The sequence below is a fragment of the Pygocentrus nattereri genome, chromosome 21, assembly GCF_015220715.1.
Source record: "Pygocentrus nattereri isolate fPygNat1 chromosome 21, fPygNat1.pri, whole genome shotgun sequence".
Classification (NCBI taxonomy): Eukaryota; Metazoa; Chordata; class Actinopteri; order Characiformes; family Serrasalmidae; genus Pygocentrus; species Pygocentrus nattereri.
Genome location: NC_051231.1, coordinates 29475049 through 29494416, shown reverse-complemented (window position 1 = coordinate 29494416; position 19368 = coordinate 29475049). Strand labels below are relative to the sequence as shown.

Here is a 19368-nt window from a genome sequence, read left to right as displayed (position 1 = left end):
AGCTATTTATGCCTTTTATTAAGAGCTCATAGTGCAAAGTACTTACATAAGCTCACAATAAACACTGTGTTCAATCACTGTGTGATCATGCTTGAAAATGCCTGATAAAGCACAGCCATGGTAGGCCACAAATGTGGATCTAATTGATGATGAGCTAAAGACAACATGATAAATGATAAAGCTAGAAATATACTCAGTGAAAGTTCGTGAACACAAATGCCAACTCTCGGCTAACGTTGCTAACACACAGTCCTGCTGTACAAAGTCTTGTATTCTTACCTTACAATGGTAGTCAAAACATACAGTACTCAAGGGGGCGATAGAGGACGGACTACATCTCTAAATACAATCTACTGTTATTCTAATAGCCACAGTATGTAGTTTGACCGGGGCGCCAGAATTTCTGCATACAACTGCTTATGTTTATACCAATCATCCAATCAGACAGCTGACCAGATGAATGCATGTTAGCTAGGTTGTTGCCATAGCATCACATTCTGCAACTCTCAGAATGCAGCCTGCACTTGCATTGCATTAAGAAGTGCACCATGATGCATGTGGGGAAGCAGCAGCACTGAAGTGTTTGTATCCACTGAGTTTAAGCCTGCTATACAAATATCATACTGGATTATGAGAAGATTGTTATGGCTTCTGACTCCCATTCAGAAGGGGAGCAGTTTCATCCTTTCATATGGGATGTAACAGAAGTCTTCGTAAACTTGAGCTGTTAAGCTGTTGCTGAACCGAACTGAACTCATGCAAACTCACAATGAATGCAAATAAACAAAGGGAAAGCTGTTGCTGCCGCTGCTTTCTCTATAGTTTGCGCTGACGCAGTAAAGAAGCAGCAGGTAAACATGTTTAAGTGGCCCATGGATTTAGAAATGTGATCAGTTTGGTATTTTTAGAGCTTTAAATGTATATAGACTCGATTGTTTTGTGCTTTAAACTCAGCTCATTAAACAGCTTTGCCCCACACGTGAGTGACTTTTTGTCATTTGTTCTTTGTTTATTTGCTGTATTTTCTTCTTTCGTGCTCTCAGTTTTCACTGGCTGGTCCAGGAATCTGTTCAGATTGAGTCGTTGACCAGTTTACACTACAAGATTACACTCAGAGTAAAAAGCATGTTTGATAAACTGGTCTGAAACGCAATCGGTAGGCCAAAAATTGGAGTCTGCGTCCTTCACACGTGGCTCGACTCTCTCCAACTGTCGACTCTGACTGACCCAAAGATCTGCAAACTACAGAAAACTAGCACAGGCTCAGCTAGACTGAGAATCAGAGCTAAAATCTGGGTAAAAGTCATGTAGTGTATCCCTTTCTTTAGAGGTACAGATAATCAGACACTGAGAAGTTAACCTGTCACAAATGAACAAAAACAAGTCCAGATTTCCTCTAATCAAAAGAAGATCATGCACTACTAAAACTGAACTCCACTGGTAATTTCTGGGATTCACTTGGGTGCAAACGTCAAGGGGATTCTTCGCACCATCCTGTGAGTGTCACTTTTCTGTGGTTGGTTGAGTTTTGGTCTTTTTTTGACAAAACAGGAGAAAAGGGAGGGAAAAAAAGCAAATGCTTTCGTTAACTGTGCCCATTAAGAATGGCCTGGCACCTGAATTTGATTGACGCAGGCTCACACTACTCACACTCCAACCGAGTGTCCATCTAGGCAAAAACCTCCAACATTCTGTAAATCTTATCCAGCAAACTTGTTCCACAGTCTGATCTGTGAATCTGAGGATGCAGCAGAGTCAAAGTGAGACAAATGTTTCTGTGTTCTGAGGCAACAGCTTTTGACCTATCCTGACAGATGGCCTTCTCTCTCTGCCGCTCTCTTTCCCTCCTCCCCTCTCTCTCTGAGGGGCAGGCCTGGGCTCATAAGATCGGTCACAAGGTCAATGCTCCCGCTTTGACAGCGTTATCTGTCTGGCTTCAGGCCAGACTCCCTTCAGGTGACCTTCCTGAAGCCTGGAGGTGGGCTGCTGTCCCTTGGCCGTCAGACCCCCCTCTTGCTCCCCCGCCACAGCGAAGTCATAACATCAGCAACTCTAGGCCATCCTCGTCTCCACAGTGTCATTGTCCCATGGAGAGAAAGGGGAAAGTGGATTATCGAAGCAGGCAGGGACCCACAAGGCTTTAGGCCTCCATGACCAGGTCAGCAGACTTTGTGGGCACCATGCTGGTTGAGGTTTCAGCTTTTCTGCTGATCTGAGAAGAGTTGTGCAATGCTTGGCGTAGCTATTCTGCTAGGCTCAGGTGATGCTACAAAATGGTATCAAATCGTCCTTTATATTTGATTTAATCTGAGTTTTATTGGGATGGGGGCAGGAATGTGTATTGAGCGGTGCGGGGCAATTCATTTTAGCAATTGAGGTTTAAACACAAAATTTTGAATAAGAGCCAAAAATGTAACTTAACTGCAGCTCAACAAAAATTCCAACACAATTCTATCTGAAACTGCAAAATTAAGTCGGAATCTGACCACAGCCTGACAAAATTCTGTCTAAACCTGAATGCAATCCTGACTGAAAATAGCTTGACAAAATTCTGCGTGCCTGACAAAACTCTATCTGAGCCTGACAGTAGTCAGATAAAATGTTGTTTCAAGCCAACTGCAGCCTAACAAAATTCTGTCCCAAACCAACTGTAGCCTAACAAAATTCTGTCCCAAACCAACTGTAGCCTAACAAAATTCTGTCCCAAACCAACTGCAGCCTAACAAAATTCTGTCCCAAACCAACTATAGCCTATCAACATTATGTCCAATCCCAACTGTAGCATGACAAAGTTCAGTCCTAACCCAACTGTAGCCAGACAAAACTCATTCCCAAACCAACTGTAGCAAGACAAAACTCATTCCCAAACCAACTGTAACCTTACAAAACTCATTCCCAAGCCAACTGTAACCTTACAAAACTCATTTCCAAACCAATTGTAAAATGACAAAATTCTACTCCAACCCAACTGTAACTGAACAAAATTCCGAAACTCTGTCTGAATTCAACCATAGTCAGACAAGATTTTGAGCCAACCCCACTTTAATCAGACAAAATTCTGTAGCAATCTGACTGCAGCCCAGTGAAATTCTGTTTAATCTGACTTTAGCCAGCAACATTCTCTCTGAATCCAACTATATCCTGACACAATTCTATCTCAATTTCACTACATCCTTACAAAATTCTGTCCCAAACTATAATAGAGGCACACAAAATTCTGACATTTGTGGAAATATAAAATGTTCTATTTTAATTACTAACTTGATTATTAAACAAATTATAATTGACAAAGCTGATTAATACAAGCATACTAATCCTCTCACAAAGGATAGGCCTTGGTTCTTGTATGTTATGGGGCTTTAGCAGTGGAAAGTCCCTGAAAATTTAGAACCTTTGGGATCAAGGGCGAACCTCCAAAGAAGAACAGCAGAAGATAAGAACGTGCAGAAACCAAGCTTTTTTGAGGCCGTTAATAAATCAGGAATTAAAGGGTCTTGAGAGGATGGAACAGATTTGCACAGCCAAAATATGAAGAGCAAAAACCAATGTCATGTATGATTGGAAGCAGGGGTGTCCAAGAGATTTGCAGAGTTAGGATGAAAAATTATATGCGAGAAGTAACAGGAGGGGTGGTAATTTCATCGGGTTATTTTCAGAGGGTTATAAAAAAAGGATGTTTTGTGATAATTTTTGCATTTGGTTGTCCGGAAACTATCTTGCCATCTGAAGCCAATAAATGAAGACGGGAGCTTTTCAAAGCCCAACTGCAGCCCAAAAATGATATCTGCAGTGGATAAAACAGTGGAGTGCCATTGGGTTCAAACATTTCAAGATGTAGTGAACATTCATGTTTATCATAAAGGAAGAGTTTCAGAACAACGAAGGCCTTTTCCAGAGGGTAAGAGGGGTTTGCATCTGTGTACGAGATTTTCAGAGTTTTTAAGTTGGAAGTTTAGGGTTTGGGTTTTGCCTGAATATCACAGTATTAACTAACGCCCAAGTAAAGAGTCTATAATTACTTTTGTCACAGGTGGTACAATTTCTGGTCTATTACCAAACATGGAATAAAGATACTTCCACAGTTTGGGCCAACAAATGAAAGGTCAATTGAAAATGACAGCATCTTTGAGATAAGTATATAGGCAAACACTTTAAACAGCAGTCTGGATAATTAAACATTGATCCTAATGACTGACAACGTCTGGATGGATAATGAGGGTCTAGAAGTTCATTCAAGTAGTGCTGCTTGGCCAAAAGTTTCTTCACCGTGAAATTATATACTAAAAGTTTGGGTGAAGTTAAGAAGGTAGTCTTGCACACATGACATCGTCAAAAACGAATTGCTATCGAAAATCATTCCTTGGTCTGGCAAGAACTATTTTTGGGGTTTCTTTTTCAAGCGGGCAAAAAAATGAGAAAGAATTCCCGCTGATATCATCTTGTGACACTTGACCAGATTTAAATTCGTTGAGACAGAGTGATAGAGGTGTTTTTTTCCCTTTTTCTCCTGATAAGTGTAGTGGCCCAGGTACTGCTCAATCGATCCCTTCCAGCTTAGATTAAGAGTGCAAAGCAATTACACTTTAAATGTTCATGCTTTTTCTCTGGATGTTAATTTACAGTGCTGGAGGGGCTGGGGGAGTGTGTGTTGGAGCCATTTATGTTTTCTTTAAACTTATGTTTATTTTGATCGCTCACCACTTGGGGGCGCTGCTGGGTTTATAGGTGGCTGTAAGGTTGTAGTAGGGATACGGGGGTTGGCGAGGAAGTCAACAGTATTTTGACCGTATGGTTAGCGGGACATTTAAAGATCTTGAGCGCTGGTACTGCTGCTGTTGGATTATGTGCTACCTGCCAACTTAAGAACAATAAATGGATTGGTATATCCAAAGTTTCAAGAGGTATGGACTTTGTGGTAATTCCTGCTAAACTGAACGAGTCAAATCCGCTACCGCCAGCTCTCTTTCTCATTATGTGGTGGCTTAGGTCAATTTCGTTTGTTTTGTTTAAAAGTCACTACATTTTTTAAGTCAAAATACTGACTACGCTAGAATTGGATGCGGACTGTTTGCTGAAGTGCAGTTGCTGCTTCGTTTGAGCACGGACTGCTACAGGAGAATGGTCTTGGGCGTTTGGAAATGGAAACGGAACATGGGACTGCGACAGCTTCGTTTGGGTGGAGACTAATGGAGGCTCTGTGGGACCCAGAGGCTGGACCGGTGAAATAAGTCTGCACAGATTGCGGCGATTGGTAACGCTTCATGAAAGGAAGGAAGGAAGGATTGTTCGTGTGAGTGCGGCGGTCTGACTGATCGTTGGATATGGAGGTATGGTAGCGCTACCTTAAAAACAAACAATGGCCATTTGACTAACTCGTGTGCACACGTTAAAGACTAGTCAGTAAATCCAATGCGCATTGGTGGGGTTTAAAGGTTTTCGCATATGCGTAATTTAAGTGACTGGGTCTTAATTGAAAGTTCAGTTTTAAAATGAATTCTGATTTTTCTGTGTCTGAGCCCTCCGTGGTTCAACCTCAGGGTAATGATGGTAATACTCAGAGTACTAATGGTAATGTAAACAAAGAGCCTGTAAAAAGGGTGGTAAAACTCACTGAAAAGGCACTGCTTGAAAAATTGGAGTCTTTGCAAAAAATTCGAAAATTTAAACTTAATAAAGCTTCCAATCTTAAAACTATGATTCAAGGGTTCATGGTTAACACAGAACATGAAACAGAGGTTAAAAGTGTATTTGCAAAATTTCAGGTATTATGCACTGAGGCAAAAGAAGCACACGAGTCTTTAATGGGTCTGTTACCTGATGAGGAAAAGGAAAAACATGACATATGGTTTAAAGCAAAAATGCTGAGTGCAAATGAGTTCTCTACTGGGGTGTTTAAATGGCTGTCACTTTCAAAAGATGATACAATGGCTCAAACTATTGACAACGAAGCACGTCCAAAATATGGTGTGTTGGGTCAAATCGTTGAAATTCAGGGTAGAGAGCTTGATCCAAATGATGGTATAAATCCTGATGACAGCATTTCTAATATTAAAACCGGTGTTTCTAATAAGAGCTATAGCCACAAAGAGAGCCATTCCAGTTCTAGATCTAAACGGTCTAGCCACTCTTCTATTTTGTTTGCACGCCTCCAAGCTGAGGCAGAGAGAGCAGCACTGGTAGCTCGTGCTGCATCCTTAAAAGAAAAGCACACTTTGGAGGAGCAAGTAGAGGCGCTAAGGAGGAAAAAGGAACAAATGGATCTTGATGCGGACTTGGCTGCTTCCACTGCTAAACTGTCAGTGTTAAAGATTTATGGAGCATCAAGTGTCATCTCAGATGGAATGGAGTCCTATTTTGAAAAAGAAACCAAACAAAAGGCAGTCTCCATAACAAGAAAATCAGAGGAAAATCCAAATCCATCTATAAGACAAAAGGTTAACAAAAGGCTTCTTGATATTGATGCATTGATTTCACAACAAGAAATGCAAGATGACACTGAAAGTGGTCAGAGAGATCCTCTTGGAAGTGAGTCACAAAGACATGCCAATAAAATAGGTGTTGCACAGAAGCCACAGTTGCGAGAAATGCAGTACCAATTATCAAACGGAGAATCTCAAGGCCATATCCATGAACCAATCATACGACCAAGGAGACCACAAATGCATGAAGGACAATCACAACCAACTGTTCAGGAAAACAGTGAGAGTGCTACTTTACACTTACTTCAAAGACAAAATGACATAGCAGAATTGCTAATACAACAGCACAATTCACATCTGCTTCCTCCAAGAGATGTTCCAATCTTTGAAGGTGATCCTCTGCAATACAGAACATTTATTAAAGCCTTTGAATATTGTGTGGAGGAAAAAACAAGTAGCAAAGGGGATTGTCTGTACTTTCTGGAAAGGTACACTAGAGGACAGCCACGTGCATTAGTTCGCAGCTGCCAGCATATGGCTCCTGAAAGAGGCTATTTAACAGCTAAAACGTTGCTTCAACAGCATTTTGGACATGATGCTAAAGTTACATCTGCATATTTGGAAAGAATGCACAACTGGCCAATGATAAAGCCTGAAGATGTTAAGGCTCTCCAAGCTTATGCCTTATTTTTGCGTGAGTGTTGTAATGCAATGTCTGATTTACAATACATGCATGAACTGGATATGCCAGCAAATATGAAGACAATTATAATGAAGCTCCCCTACAAATTGAGAGATAAATGGAGAGTTTACGCATGTAACCTTATGGAAAAACATGGACGCCGGACACAATTCAGTGACATTGTTGCTTTCATTGAACGTGAAGTGAAAATAGTGTCTGACCCAATATTTGGTGATATTCAGAACACCCAAACAGGACCAATCAATAGGCCTGTAAACAAAGGAAAATTACAACTCAAACCCAAATTTAAAGGAGACAGTTTTGCTACCACTGTTACACCTATTGACCTGCCTGTATGGAAAACACCTAGACAAACAAAAGTTCTGCCAGGGAACAACTGCTTATTTTGTACCCGAAATCATGCATTGAAGCAGTGTGCCCAGCTGGAAAAAATGAAGCATAGAGAAAAAATGTCCTTTCTAAAGGAAAAAGGGGTCTGTTTTGGTTGCTTGTGCATTGGGCATGTAAGCAAGGATTGCGATAGGCGCTTAACTTGTGAGATTTGTAACCAGAATCACCCAACTATTCTTCATATACATCTCACATATAAGGCAGATAAGGCGGTCAACACAAACACTGTAGCCTTAAATGATCCAGCATTGGATACCGCACTTGTTTCTGCGCAAGCATGTGATCATACAGGGGTCGGGAAAGGTCATGGGATTTTATCCATCCTCCCAGTACAAGTAAAATCCAAAAGGGGAGACAAAGTCATTCAGACTTATGCATTCTTGGATCCAGGTAGTACATCTACCTTTTGCTCTGAAAGCTTAATGGCAAAGTTGAATTTGAATGGAAGAAAAACTAAAATCTGTTTACTAACTATGAGCCCGAAGACAACAGTTTCTAGTTATATTGTGAATGGATTAGAGATTTCAGGTCTTCATGGCAAACAGTTTTATGACCTTCCTGAAGTCTATTCGCAAAGGAAAATGCCTGTGAGCACAGCCAACATTATCCAAAGGAAGGATCTGGCTAAATGGCCTTATTTGGATGGCATTTCCATTCCTCACATTCAAGCTGATGTTGAGCTATTGATTGGTACCAATGCTTCAAAGCTGCTTGAACCATGGGAAGTAGTGAATAGCCATGGGGAGGGACCCTATGCAGTGAGGACCCTATTGGGGTGGGTTCTTAATGGATCACTGGGAGAGGGTCATAGTAAGCCTCCTGATGTTGATTGCCCAACTCTCACTGTAAACAGGATTTCTGTGGAAACATTGGAACAAATGCTGAAAACTCAATATGAACATGATTTCAATGAAAGGGCATCAGAAGAGAAAGAAGAGATGTCAAGAGAGGATCTGAAATTCATGAACATCATGAAAGAATCAGTGAAGCTTGAAGCTGGACATTACAGTTTGAAACTACCCTTTAAAATGGATGGTGTTGTCATGCCAAACAACCTCTGTGTGGCTAAACAGCGCATTTCAGGATTGAAAAGAAAGTTTGAAAGACATGAAATGTTCCATCAGGAATATACTAAGTACCTTAATGAGCTCATTCAAAATGGTTATGCTGAACAGGTACCCCAGGATCAGCTGGAGCGTTCTGATGGTAAACTTTGGTACATTCCCCATCATGGAGTGTTCCATCCTCGAAAAGGAACATTACGTGTTGTATTTGACTGTGGTGCGGAATTCAGGAATACGTCCTTAAACAAACAACTTCTACAAGGTCCCAATCTTACTAGTTCTTTGTTGGGTGTTCTGCTTCGATTCAGACAAGAACCAGTTGCATTTATGACTGATGTCAAATCAATGTTTCATCAAGTTAGAGTTGCTGAGGATGAGACCGACTTTCTCCGGTTCCTGTGGTGGCCTGATGGCAACATTACTCAAGGAATTGTAGAGTATAGGATGACCGTTCATCTATTCGGAGCAGTATCCTCTCCAAGCTGTGCCTGCTATGCTCTTAGGAAGACAGCAGAAGACAACAAGCACATGTTTCCAACAGAGGTCATTGATAGTGTCCACAATAACTTCTATGTTGATGATTTTTTGAAGAGTCTTCCTTCTCAAGCTGAAGCCATCCAAATGGTCAAAGATCTTGCTGCACTTTGTCATAAAGGTGGCTTCCATTTAACGCAATGGATTAGCAACAATCGTGAGGTTTTACAAACCATTCCAGAGAAGGATCGATCCAAAAACTTGAGTGAATTGAATTTGGATCGAGATGAACTGCCCGTTGAAAGAGCCCTTGGACTTTATTGGTGTGTCCAGACAGACACCTTTAAGTTCAAGATGATGGAAAAGGAGCGACCACATACTAGACGTGGAATTTTATCGGTGGTCAGCTCAGTTTATGACCCTTTGGGATTTCTTGTGCCAGTAACACTTCCAGCCAAACTCATGCTACAGGAGCTTTGCAGAAAGAATTATGGCTGGGATGACCAGATTCCCCAAAGCCTCAAACAACAGTGGATAAAGTGGTTAACAGATCTTCAACAAGTGAATGCATTTAAAGTTGACAGATGCATCAAGGCACAGGACTTTGGACAACCTGATCATGCACAATTGCATCACTTCTCAGATGCCAGCGAGAATGGCTATGGAACAGTGACGTATCTTCGACTACAAAACCAGAACAACATTCATGTTTCTTTTCTGCTTGGCAAATCAAGAGTGGCACCTCTTAAACAAATTACCATCCCTCGATTAGAGCTTACTGCTGCTGTCCTGGCTGTTCGAATAGATAAGATGCTTAGAACAGAATTGCAGCTTCCACTTGACAACTCTTGTTTTTGGACTGATAGTACTTCAGTTCTAAAATATATCAAAAATGAAGAAAAAAGGTTTCGGACGTTTGTAGCTAATAGAGTGTCAGCAATTCGAGAAGTAACAGATGTCTCACAGTGGAGATACATTCATACCTCCCAGAATCCTGCAGATGATGCTTCCAGAGGATTGAAAGTAGAGAAGCTAATCACAAACAAGCGGTGGTTAAAGGGTCCAGACTTTTTGTGGACAACAAAGGAGGAGTGGCCAGAGGTCAATTTGGATTGTAACCTTGTTCCTCAAGATCCAGAACTAAAAAGGGAGCACAGAACAAATGCTGTGATCATGGAAACAAATGCAACCAGCCAATTGATTGAATATTTTTCTGACTGGAAGAGGCTAAAAATTGCTGTTGCATGGATGCTGAAATTAAAACATGTCTTAATGGAATTGAGCAAGAAAAGGAAGGAATTGTTGGAATTGTCAGACCAATCCTGTGACATTCAGCAGGAAATGCAGAAGGTCAAAGCTGCATGAAGACCACAAAGCTTGTCCATAGAGGACCTTTCTGAAGCAGAAAAGGCAGTCATTCGTTTTTCTCAGTTTGAAAGGTTTAACAAAGAAATTGTTGGACTGTCCTCAGGAAAAACGGAAGTGTCAAAAGGCAGCACTATCCACCGATTGAACCCGGTCCTGGAAAATGAATTGTTGAGAGTTGGTGGAAGATTGTGTAAGGCAGCAATGCCTGAAGAGATTAAGCATCCCATCATTTTATCCAAAGACCAACATATTTCCAAGCTTATTTTAAAGCATATACATGAACAGGTCGGTCATGGTGGAAGAAACCAGGTTCTGTCCAAATTGCGTGAGAAATATTGGATAACTCATGCCAATGCAGCAACAAGGAAAATTCTATCCAGTTGTGGCTTGTGTAGGAGATTCAAAGGAAAACTGGGTGAACAAAAAATGGCCGATTTGCCTGTTGAAAGGTTGACTCCTGATCTTCCTCCATTTACTAATGTTGGAGTTGATTACTTCGGGCCATTTGAAGTAAAACGAGGACGTTCCTTTGTAAAGCGATATGGTGTTATTTTTACGTGCATGGCTAGTAGAGCCATACATTTAGAAGTGGCCTATTCTTTGGATACAGATGCATGTATTAATGCCATTCGAAGATTCATTTGCAGAAGAGGACAAGTCTCTCATTTGAGATCAGACAATGGAACCAATTTCACTGGTGCAGAAAGGGAATTAAAAGAAGCATTGGCAGCTTTAAACCATGATAAGATTCAGAAAGTCTTTCTGCAGGAAGGAATCAAATGGAGCTTTAATGCACCTACAGCCTCCCATCACGGCGGTGCATGGGAGCGAATCATTAGGATGGTGAAAAAGATTCTTACATCCCTTTTGCACCAGCAGACTTTAGATGATGAGGGGTTACACACAGTTTTATGTGAAGTGGAAGCGATCATTAATGATCGCCCAATCACCAAATTGTCTGAGGATCCAAATGACTTAGAGCCTCTTACCCCCAACCATCTTCTTACTATGAAAAGGAAACCAGTCTTGCCTCCAGGGCTATTTGATAGGACTGATATGTATGGAAAAAGAAGGTGGAGACAAGTGCAGTACATCTCTGACCTTTTTTGGAAAAGGTGGATTACAGAGTACTTGCCTTTACTACAGGAACGACAAAAATGGACCAAGAAGAAACGAAATCTGGTGCCTGGCGATATAGTTCTGGTTGCAGATACCACAGCTCCTCGTAATTCCTGGGTACTTGGCAGGGTATTTAAAATATACCCAGATAAGAAAGGGCTGGTTAGATCAGCACAAGTACAAACCAAAACCAGTCTCTTGACCAGACCAATAACAAAACTTTGCCTTTTACTAGAGGGGTTATGAGGTATCGTATATAGGAACACATTTTGTATGTATATAGTTTGAAGTATGGTATTACTTTGGCTCCTTATATTGTTGTATTAGTCATTAAATTGTTTATGCCTTTTGTCATTAACAATTAGGGGCCGGTGTGTTGGAGCCATTTATGTTTTCTTTAAACTTATGTTTATTTTGATCGCTCACCACTTGGGGGCGCTGCTGGGTTTATAGGTGGCTGTAAGGTTGTAGTAGGGATACGGGGGTTGGCGAGGAAGTCAACAGTATTTTGACCGTATGGTTAGCGGGACATTTAAAGATCTTGAGCGCTGGTACTGCTGCTGTTGGATTATGTGCTACCTGCCAACTTAAGAACAATAAATGGATTGGTATATCCAAAGTTTCAAGAGGTATGGACTTTGTGGTAATTCCTGCTAAACTGAACGAGTCAAATCCGCTACCGCCAGCTCTCTTTCTCATTATGTGGTGGCTTAGGTCAATTTCGTTTGTTTTGTTTAAAAGTCACTACAGTGTGGATCGATACATCAGAGTAGACAACAGCGTGCCCCCCATCCCTGCTAACTCCTCCCTACCCTTCCCCCATGTGCCTTCTCTCTTCATCACTGTCCCATGGGCCCATGGAGTAAAGAATTAACTTGCCACTACTGCTTTGTGCCCTGGAGGTGCTCTGACAACTTTGCCTCATCTTTATCTGAACTGAAGAATGATCTCTCTAACTCTCACTCTCTCTTTCTTTTTCCTACCTGTGCTGAAAAATGCTCTGGTAATGAGCTGATTGATTCTCGAAAGTCCTTTGCGCTTGCACGGCGGGCACGGTGGAAAAAAGACGGACTGCCTTTAAAGTGCGAGAAGACACTGGCTAATGGCCGTGATACCTCTCCGGAAGGTCAGCTGAGCCTTAACGAAGTCTGGGAGTAATTAACGAGGGGCCAGAGAGTGGGCCCTTGGCCTCAAGTCACTACTGGATCACCTTTGTCTGGTCCTGATGCCACTCTCTGCATTAATCTCAGCTTTTTCCCCACGAAAGAAGAGTTTTATTAGCAGTAGAAGCTTTATTAGCTATTCAGATGGTGACTATTGACCTCTCAAGCAGCCAGCTGTCAAAGCCATCCATTGCTAGCCCATCTTATCTAACATATCATTCCAAGAGGCTCTGTCACCTTTTACTGATTGAAATCTGCTCATGAGTAGTTGGTCACGAGGGGTCTCCTTTTAGACCCATTGGAAAGCCTCAAAATCAAAAATATGGAGGAACCCTGGTGTTATAATTACCATTAGGCCTACTGTGAAAAATATATGTGCAAATGCAAATTCAGATAAAGGTACTGACTTCCCTCAGTCATGTTTCTGTATCCTCTTGTACCTTGTTTTCCATAGTTCCAATACAAAAGTAAGGCAAGAAACAAAGTTTATCGAGAAAATAAATGAATAAATAAACAAATGTTTCTAGCACTGAAGCTAACGTCAGCACCTCTACGACAAATGGGCTGGTGGCTAGCCAAATGGATAAAAAACCATTGATTAGGCTCCTACTCATATTCACAGTCAGTAACGAGGTTTGAGGGCTTCGTACAGCAGATGTCAAAAAATCCCACCTTACCAGATGGTCAAGCTACAAATAAGCTGCAAGTGTGCTGCAGATAAATAACAGGAATTATCGCAAGTTGCAAAACACATCAATCACCCATCAAATCATTTGCAAGCAAAATCATTTTTTTTCCCCAAGAAAATTGTTTTAACCTGTGCTGCGGCATCAGTATCTATTTTGGCTTTAATTTAATGTTAGCTGACTTGAGGACATATCGTGCAGTCATTAACTAATAATACTAACAATACACAGGTAAATTAATCTGAATACAGATAAAAAATGGCAAGCCTGCTTTTCTGTGTTTGTTTTTTTTTTGGATGTGGTGTTGCACACTTATCTGTTGGCACTTATGTCCCATGACGTGGTGCTGTGATTCTGTGGTGCCATGTGCAAATTCACAGTTTTGTTTAAAAATAGACAAAAATATTTACTTCTATTTTGCAACATAGTTTTTGATGCTGAGCGCTTGGAGGTACCATAGGTTTGGATGTTGCTCCGCCATGTGGTGGGGGTTGCATGGACATATCCCCCAACAGTGGAGAGGATTATGGCAATTGCACGTGGTAGTGGATAGTATACGCAGATGCAGGTTGGCATGGCCAGTAGTTGAAGGGGCCAGGTGCAGGCCAAAACGGTGACTGATTTTGCAGGTGGGTATGGATACGATTGGTAGTTGAAGCCCATATAGGCCTGTACTGAGAACAGACAAATGTTAATCATCTGAGACCTCAACTAAATGTACTAGCCTAATCATATTGTAACCTTTTTGCGGTGTTGAAGCATTAGAGCTAGGCCTTGAATGTAAGAAATCAGTCAAAACAAGAGGAAAAAACCCACACATATGAAATGCTAATATCTACCAGTTTTCCCCTGGATTTCTAGAAGTTGGTTAGCACTAAGCTAATGGTGGTTTGCATGAACATTTTGTTCCTTCTATAGATTAAACCCACACATTTAAAGCTTCTAAATGGCATTCAGTGTTTTCAGAATCAGTAATATAATAAAATATACAATATAATGTAATATAAATAGCATACTTCCATTTCTTGAATTGGAGTAAGGTCTAGAAATCTAATAAAGACTCTGGATTTTAGCTCAGTAATCAGATTTCTCAGTACATGTGACTCTTACTCTGATTTCTTTCAGGTCTGCACATGTGTGAAAAACAGACCACGGTACCAGAAATAAGTGAGCACTGAAACCAAATGCATTCTCGACAAACTGAAAAATTTCAATATTCTTCATCTTCTAGATCATGTATATTCATATTTTCAGGTCAAGTAAACACACCCAGTGTTTCAAGAGTTGGACCCTTTTGTTTCCAACCAGAACTTAAATAAACAAATATCTTGGGTCAACCATCCAGAGCAATGGACAGTGTAGAAAAGAGGTGAAGAAGAGGGTGCAGGCAGGATGGAGTGGGTGGAGACAGGTGTCAGGGCTGATGTGTGACAGAAGGATAGCAGCAAGAGTGAAAGGGAAGGTTTACAAGACAGTAGTGCGTCCTGCTATGATGTTTGGTTTGGAGACTGTGGCTCTGTCTAAAAGACAGGAGGCTGAGCTGGAGGTGGCGGAGATGAAGATGCTGAGATTTTCGTTGGGAGTGACAAGGATGGACAAGATTAGAAATGAGCAGATCAGAGGGACAGTGAAGGTGGAGCAGTTTGGAGATAAAGCCAGAGAGGCCAGGTTGAGATAGTTTGGACATGTGTTGAGGAGGAATAGTGGATATATTGGGCAAAGAATTTTGGAGATGGCGCTGCCGGGTAGAAGGAGAAGAGGTAGACCTCAGAGAACGTTTATGGATGTAGTGAAGGTGGACATGGAGATGGTTGGTGTAAAAGCAGAGGAGGCAGTTGATAGGGCAAGATGGAGGCAGATGATCTGCTGTGGCGTCCCCTAAAGGGAGCAGCCGAAAGAAGATGAAGAAGTGCTGTAATGTTTGCAGAATTTAAATACAAGCATGGTTCTGCTAAATATATAAGCTAACTAAAAACTACAGATGTTCTTGCTTAGCTACCAAAACTGATTAGGCCTTCTCTGAAGCTTTCCCTCAACTTTTTTTTTACCTCATAACCTTCAGCTTGAAAACATTGAGTTTGTGACAAATTAGTTAGCTGATACAAAACATGATACATTCACTAAATTGTCTTGAAAGTTACATTAAATCTACGAAAGTGTTGAGCGTGATGTCAGTTACACATTACTATCCATGTTGGTCAGAGTAAAATTGATCAGCATGTAAAACTGGTGCTATCATGATTCCTATCGCTGTATGAAGAAGCTCCATGCTGCCTTTGTTGTTGGATTCACTGTGGTAGCGAGTGTGCTATCATTATCAAAACACTCAAAATGAGGTGACACACACAAAATAAAATCCACAACATTTCATTAGATGCCTAAACAGAGGCTGGAGAGATGACATGAGGTCACATCTTGGACTTGCTTCTAGCCCTGGCGCCATCATTCCACTGTGTTTTTTTCCATAGTGGAAGTGCTTAATCAGCCATTCACATGGCAACAGTGAGTCTCTCAATCAGCAAACTGTCAGAGCCCTCCACTGCTAATGAACAGACCCCGCGCTCAGCCTTCACTCCAAGGGGCTGTGCTTGTGCGAGACTTCATGAGTAAGAAACGTGCAATCCAACGGGCTCGTAATGACAAGAGTCTCGGCCATTTGATTACACTGACGCAACATCTAATCCTCTTAATAAACAAAGAGCTCGCAGCCTGAATCCCGATTGACTCTGTGTCGAATAATATGTAAATCTTCGTCATTTAGTGTGACAGAGTGGCACAAATGACTGCTAACAGGACTCCACTCTCCACCACCTTTTGTTTATTTCTTTTTCTTTTTTTTTCATGGCTGGCTCATTATGCGTGTTGTGCTATCTGAATCATATTAGTTTTACTAAATTATAATTTACATGCTAATTGAGGGGAAAGAGGAAGAGTATATGGACAGAAGTCGTGCTAATAAAGTAAGCACTTGAGATGAATGGAGGGAGGGAAGGGCAAGAGAGAGAGAAAGGGAGAGAGAGACTGAGTGAGAGTGTTTGTTTACCAAATTAGACCAGCTGTCCCAGTCTACCCAGTCTTTTTTTATTTTTTATTTTTACCCAATTTTCTCCCCAATTTCCCCAATTTAGTCGTCTCCAATTCCACCCGCTACTTAGGACTCCCCCAAACACACGATACTACCAATGCTAGGAGGGTGAAGGCAGCACAGGCTTCCTCCGCGACCTGTGAAACCAGCCACTGCTTCCTTTTGACCTTTGACAGCCGAACGCAGTCAGAGGAAAGAGGAAAGCGCCGACCGCCAGATCTGTTACATCACCTAACAGACGCTCTGACTAGCATCGCACTGAGTGATGGGGGGAGAAGGGGGGGCCATCCTACCCACCCAGAGAGAGCGAGGCCAATGGTGCTGTCTTGGACTCCCGGCTACGGACGGGTGTAGCGTCACCAGGGATCGAACTCATGATCTCCTGATGATACGGCCAACGCTTAGACAGTTGCGCCACTCAGGAGCCCCCAGTCTACACTCCTATATAGCGTTTACAGAGTGACATACAGTGTCCTCTTCCAGTCAAAACCCCTACAGAGTAACACTAGAGGTGGGGGATATGGCAAAATGTAATATCACCATGCTTCATGACATTTTTTATGATGCACAAAATGCCACAATATCTGTTATCTAACATCTGACAAGTCAGAACATCCAAAGTAGTGCCACTTTGTAAAAATACCCTCAAAAACTATGAATAAAATTATCTTTACTCAACATTTCATATACTGAGCTGTGATAATTCCAATCAAATGGGTCAAATTACGATCTCTTTTAAATCAAACATGCAGTTGGTCAGTACTGATAATATCCAGGATATGTGAAGAAAAGCATATTGTGACTTTGTGATGTATTTTATCACGATACGAATAATATAATAAATTTTGACATATTGCCCAGACAGATTTAAGTCTTCATTTTTCAGCAACAGAAAGCATATTTACAAGAAACTTACACAGAAGCCTCAAGGCCTAAATATAATAGCACGTTTTTCATTATTAATTGTGCCCTTTGATCTTTATTGCAGTGTCCATTCTATTCAGGAGACTCGCTTTCAGTTCAGTTCCAGTTCAGCCTTAAAATATCTATTTTGGCTTCAATTAAATTTTAGCAGACTTGAAGATGTATTGTGGGGGGTTGCATGGACATTCCACAGCAGTGGAGCGGATTATGGCAAATGCAGGTAGGAGTGGATAAGGACCACGGACATGGCCTTATAGGCGGGTGGGCATGGCATGTGGTTGAAGTGGCCAGGTGAAGGTACAAAAATGGCGACAGATTTTGTGGACAAGTCGGCACGTGACTGGTAGTTACTTATGAAGACCTCTACTGAGAAACACATTCAGTCTAAAGTATTATAGCTAATCAGACAACTGTTAATCATCTGAGCTCTTAACTAATCATATCGTAACCTTCGTCCAGTGACTGTTAGAGCTAGGCCTTCAGTTCGAGCCACTGAAGTCAAAACAAGAGGCAGGTCTTTCAGTTTTAAGTGTGCCCACACTTTATCTTTATTACAGTGTCCATTCTCTTCAGAAGACTCACTTTGATTTTTCCACACGTCCAAAGTTCAGTTTTAGGATTTGGTTGCATGTTCTGTTTTCATAAGAACCCCCTAAAAAGGGTTCTTCTCTAAAATGAAACTGCTGCAAATTGTTTTTTTACAGAACCTTTACAAGTTGTTCTTTATAGCAGAACTACTGTTACAAGGAAAGAAGCTTTGTTTGATCTTATATGTATTCTAGTCATGGAAGCTAATAGTAATAGAGGCTTATAATCACCAAGTAACATGACCACATGTATCTGTGTTTGCTAAGGTTAGGGTTAGGATTGGCCTATATGACATGTTGTCTGAACAAAACCTTGTATCTCCATTTTTGTCATGATAAATGGACAAAAAGAAACAGCCCAGAATTACTTGGAAAGAAAGTCTGGTTCCATTGACTTCCTTTGTAAGTAAAGTAAGTTTTTTCCTTTTCCTCTAAAGTTATCATTTTGGAGATGTGAGGTTTTGTTCCGACAACAGCGATTTACAAAAATGAAAATAGAGAAAAATTTAGGCTTTGAAATCCTACTACTACAGTTATGTCACCTGAGATAATAGCCTGCAAATTAGTGTCAGAAAGAACGTAAGCAAGTCTAGTATGGTTATTAACAACCAGACACAGTTTTGGGTATGATACTTTGTCATGAAATTTGCATAATAATAATTACATTGTTAAGTAAAGAAGGCTCCAGTCATGTCTCGGATGACCGACTATGTTTGGGGTAAGTGGAACACTTACCAACCATTCCTAAGAAGAAATTTCTCCCTTGGTTTTCACGAAGATCCTGACATTCACCAGTGTTTTCTTTTTTTGGGATTTGTTCTTAGTAGGGACAGAGTCATCACACGCTCAAGAGCACAACTGAGAGCAGTTCCGTCATTTGAGACCACAGGATATCCGTGAATGAGACCCACTGTTTGCACTGGACTTTTGTCCATCATTTCAATGTAGGCTTGAAAGGGTTAAAGGTGTTGACATGCTCTGTGTTCGACTCCTCTGTTTCAGAGCTCAGTGGCGCCCTCCGTAGGGGCTGTATATGTTAGTATGTGTTTATAGACCCTGACACCCCCTCCTGTAAGGCTGGTTTGATGTTTATCTCAGTGGACTCACATAAGCTGCCTGGCAGTGAAAATACAGAGATGCTTCTGAGGAGCTCACTATGAACACTGCTCACTTTATCTTTCCTTAGTTCTATCTCTCTCTCTAGCTCTACACCCTCACTCTCCTCACTCTCTCACTCCCTTTGCCTATCACTTTTTCTTTCATTCTCTCTCTCTCTCTCTCTCTCTCTCTCTCTCTCTCTCTCTCTCTCTCTCTCTCTCTCTCTCAGTTCTATTAAATCATTTGTTGATGTAACAACTTTACATTTGAATTGTGAAAGCACAGTCA

At 41.2% G+C, this 19368-nt stretch overlaps 2 protein-coding genes across 7 annotated transcripts in view; one reads left to right on the top strand and one right to left on the bottom strand.

Annotated features, from left to right (window-relative positions):
• The window catches only part of tafa1 (TAFA chemokine like family member 1), a 316569-nt gene that overhangs the window by 27376 nt on the left and 269825 nt on the right, over positions 1-19368 (bottom strand). The gene's annotated exons all lie outside the window — the stretch shown is intronic.
• Positions 4652-10403, top strand: LOC119261925. The gene is made up of 2 exons (XM_037532280.1): positions 4652-6969; positions 10277-10403. The coding sequence occupies exons 1-2, from the start codon at positions 5490-5492 to the stop codon at positions 10279-10281; spliced, it is 1485 nt and encodes a 494-aa protein (XP_037388177.1). The 5' UTR covers positions 4652-5489; the 3' UTR covers positions 10282-10403.

What these genes read in the sequence shown, in the direction of transcription:
- LOC119261925 (XM_037532280.1), top strand. Translation starts at nt 5,490, where the DNA reads ATGAATTCTGATTTTTCTGTGTCTGAGCCCTCCGTGGTTCAACCTCAG.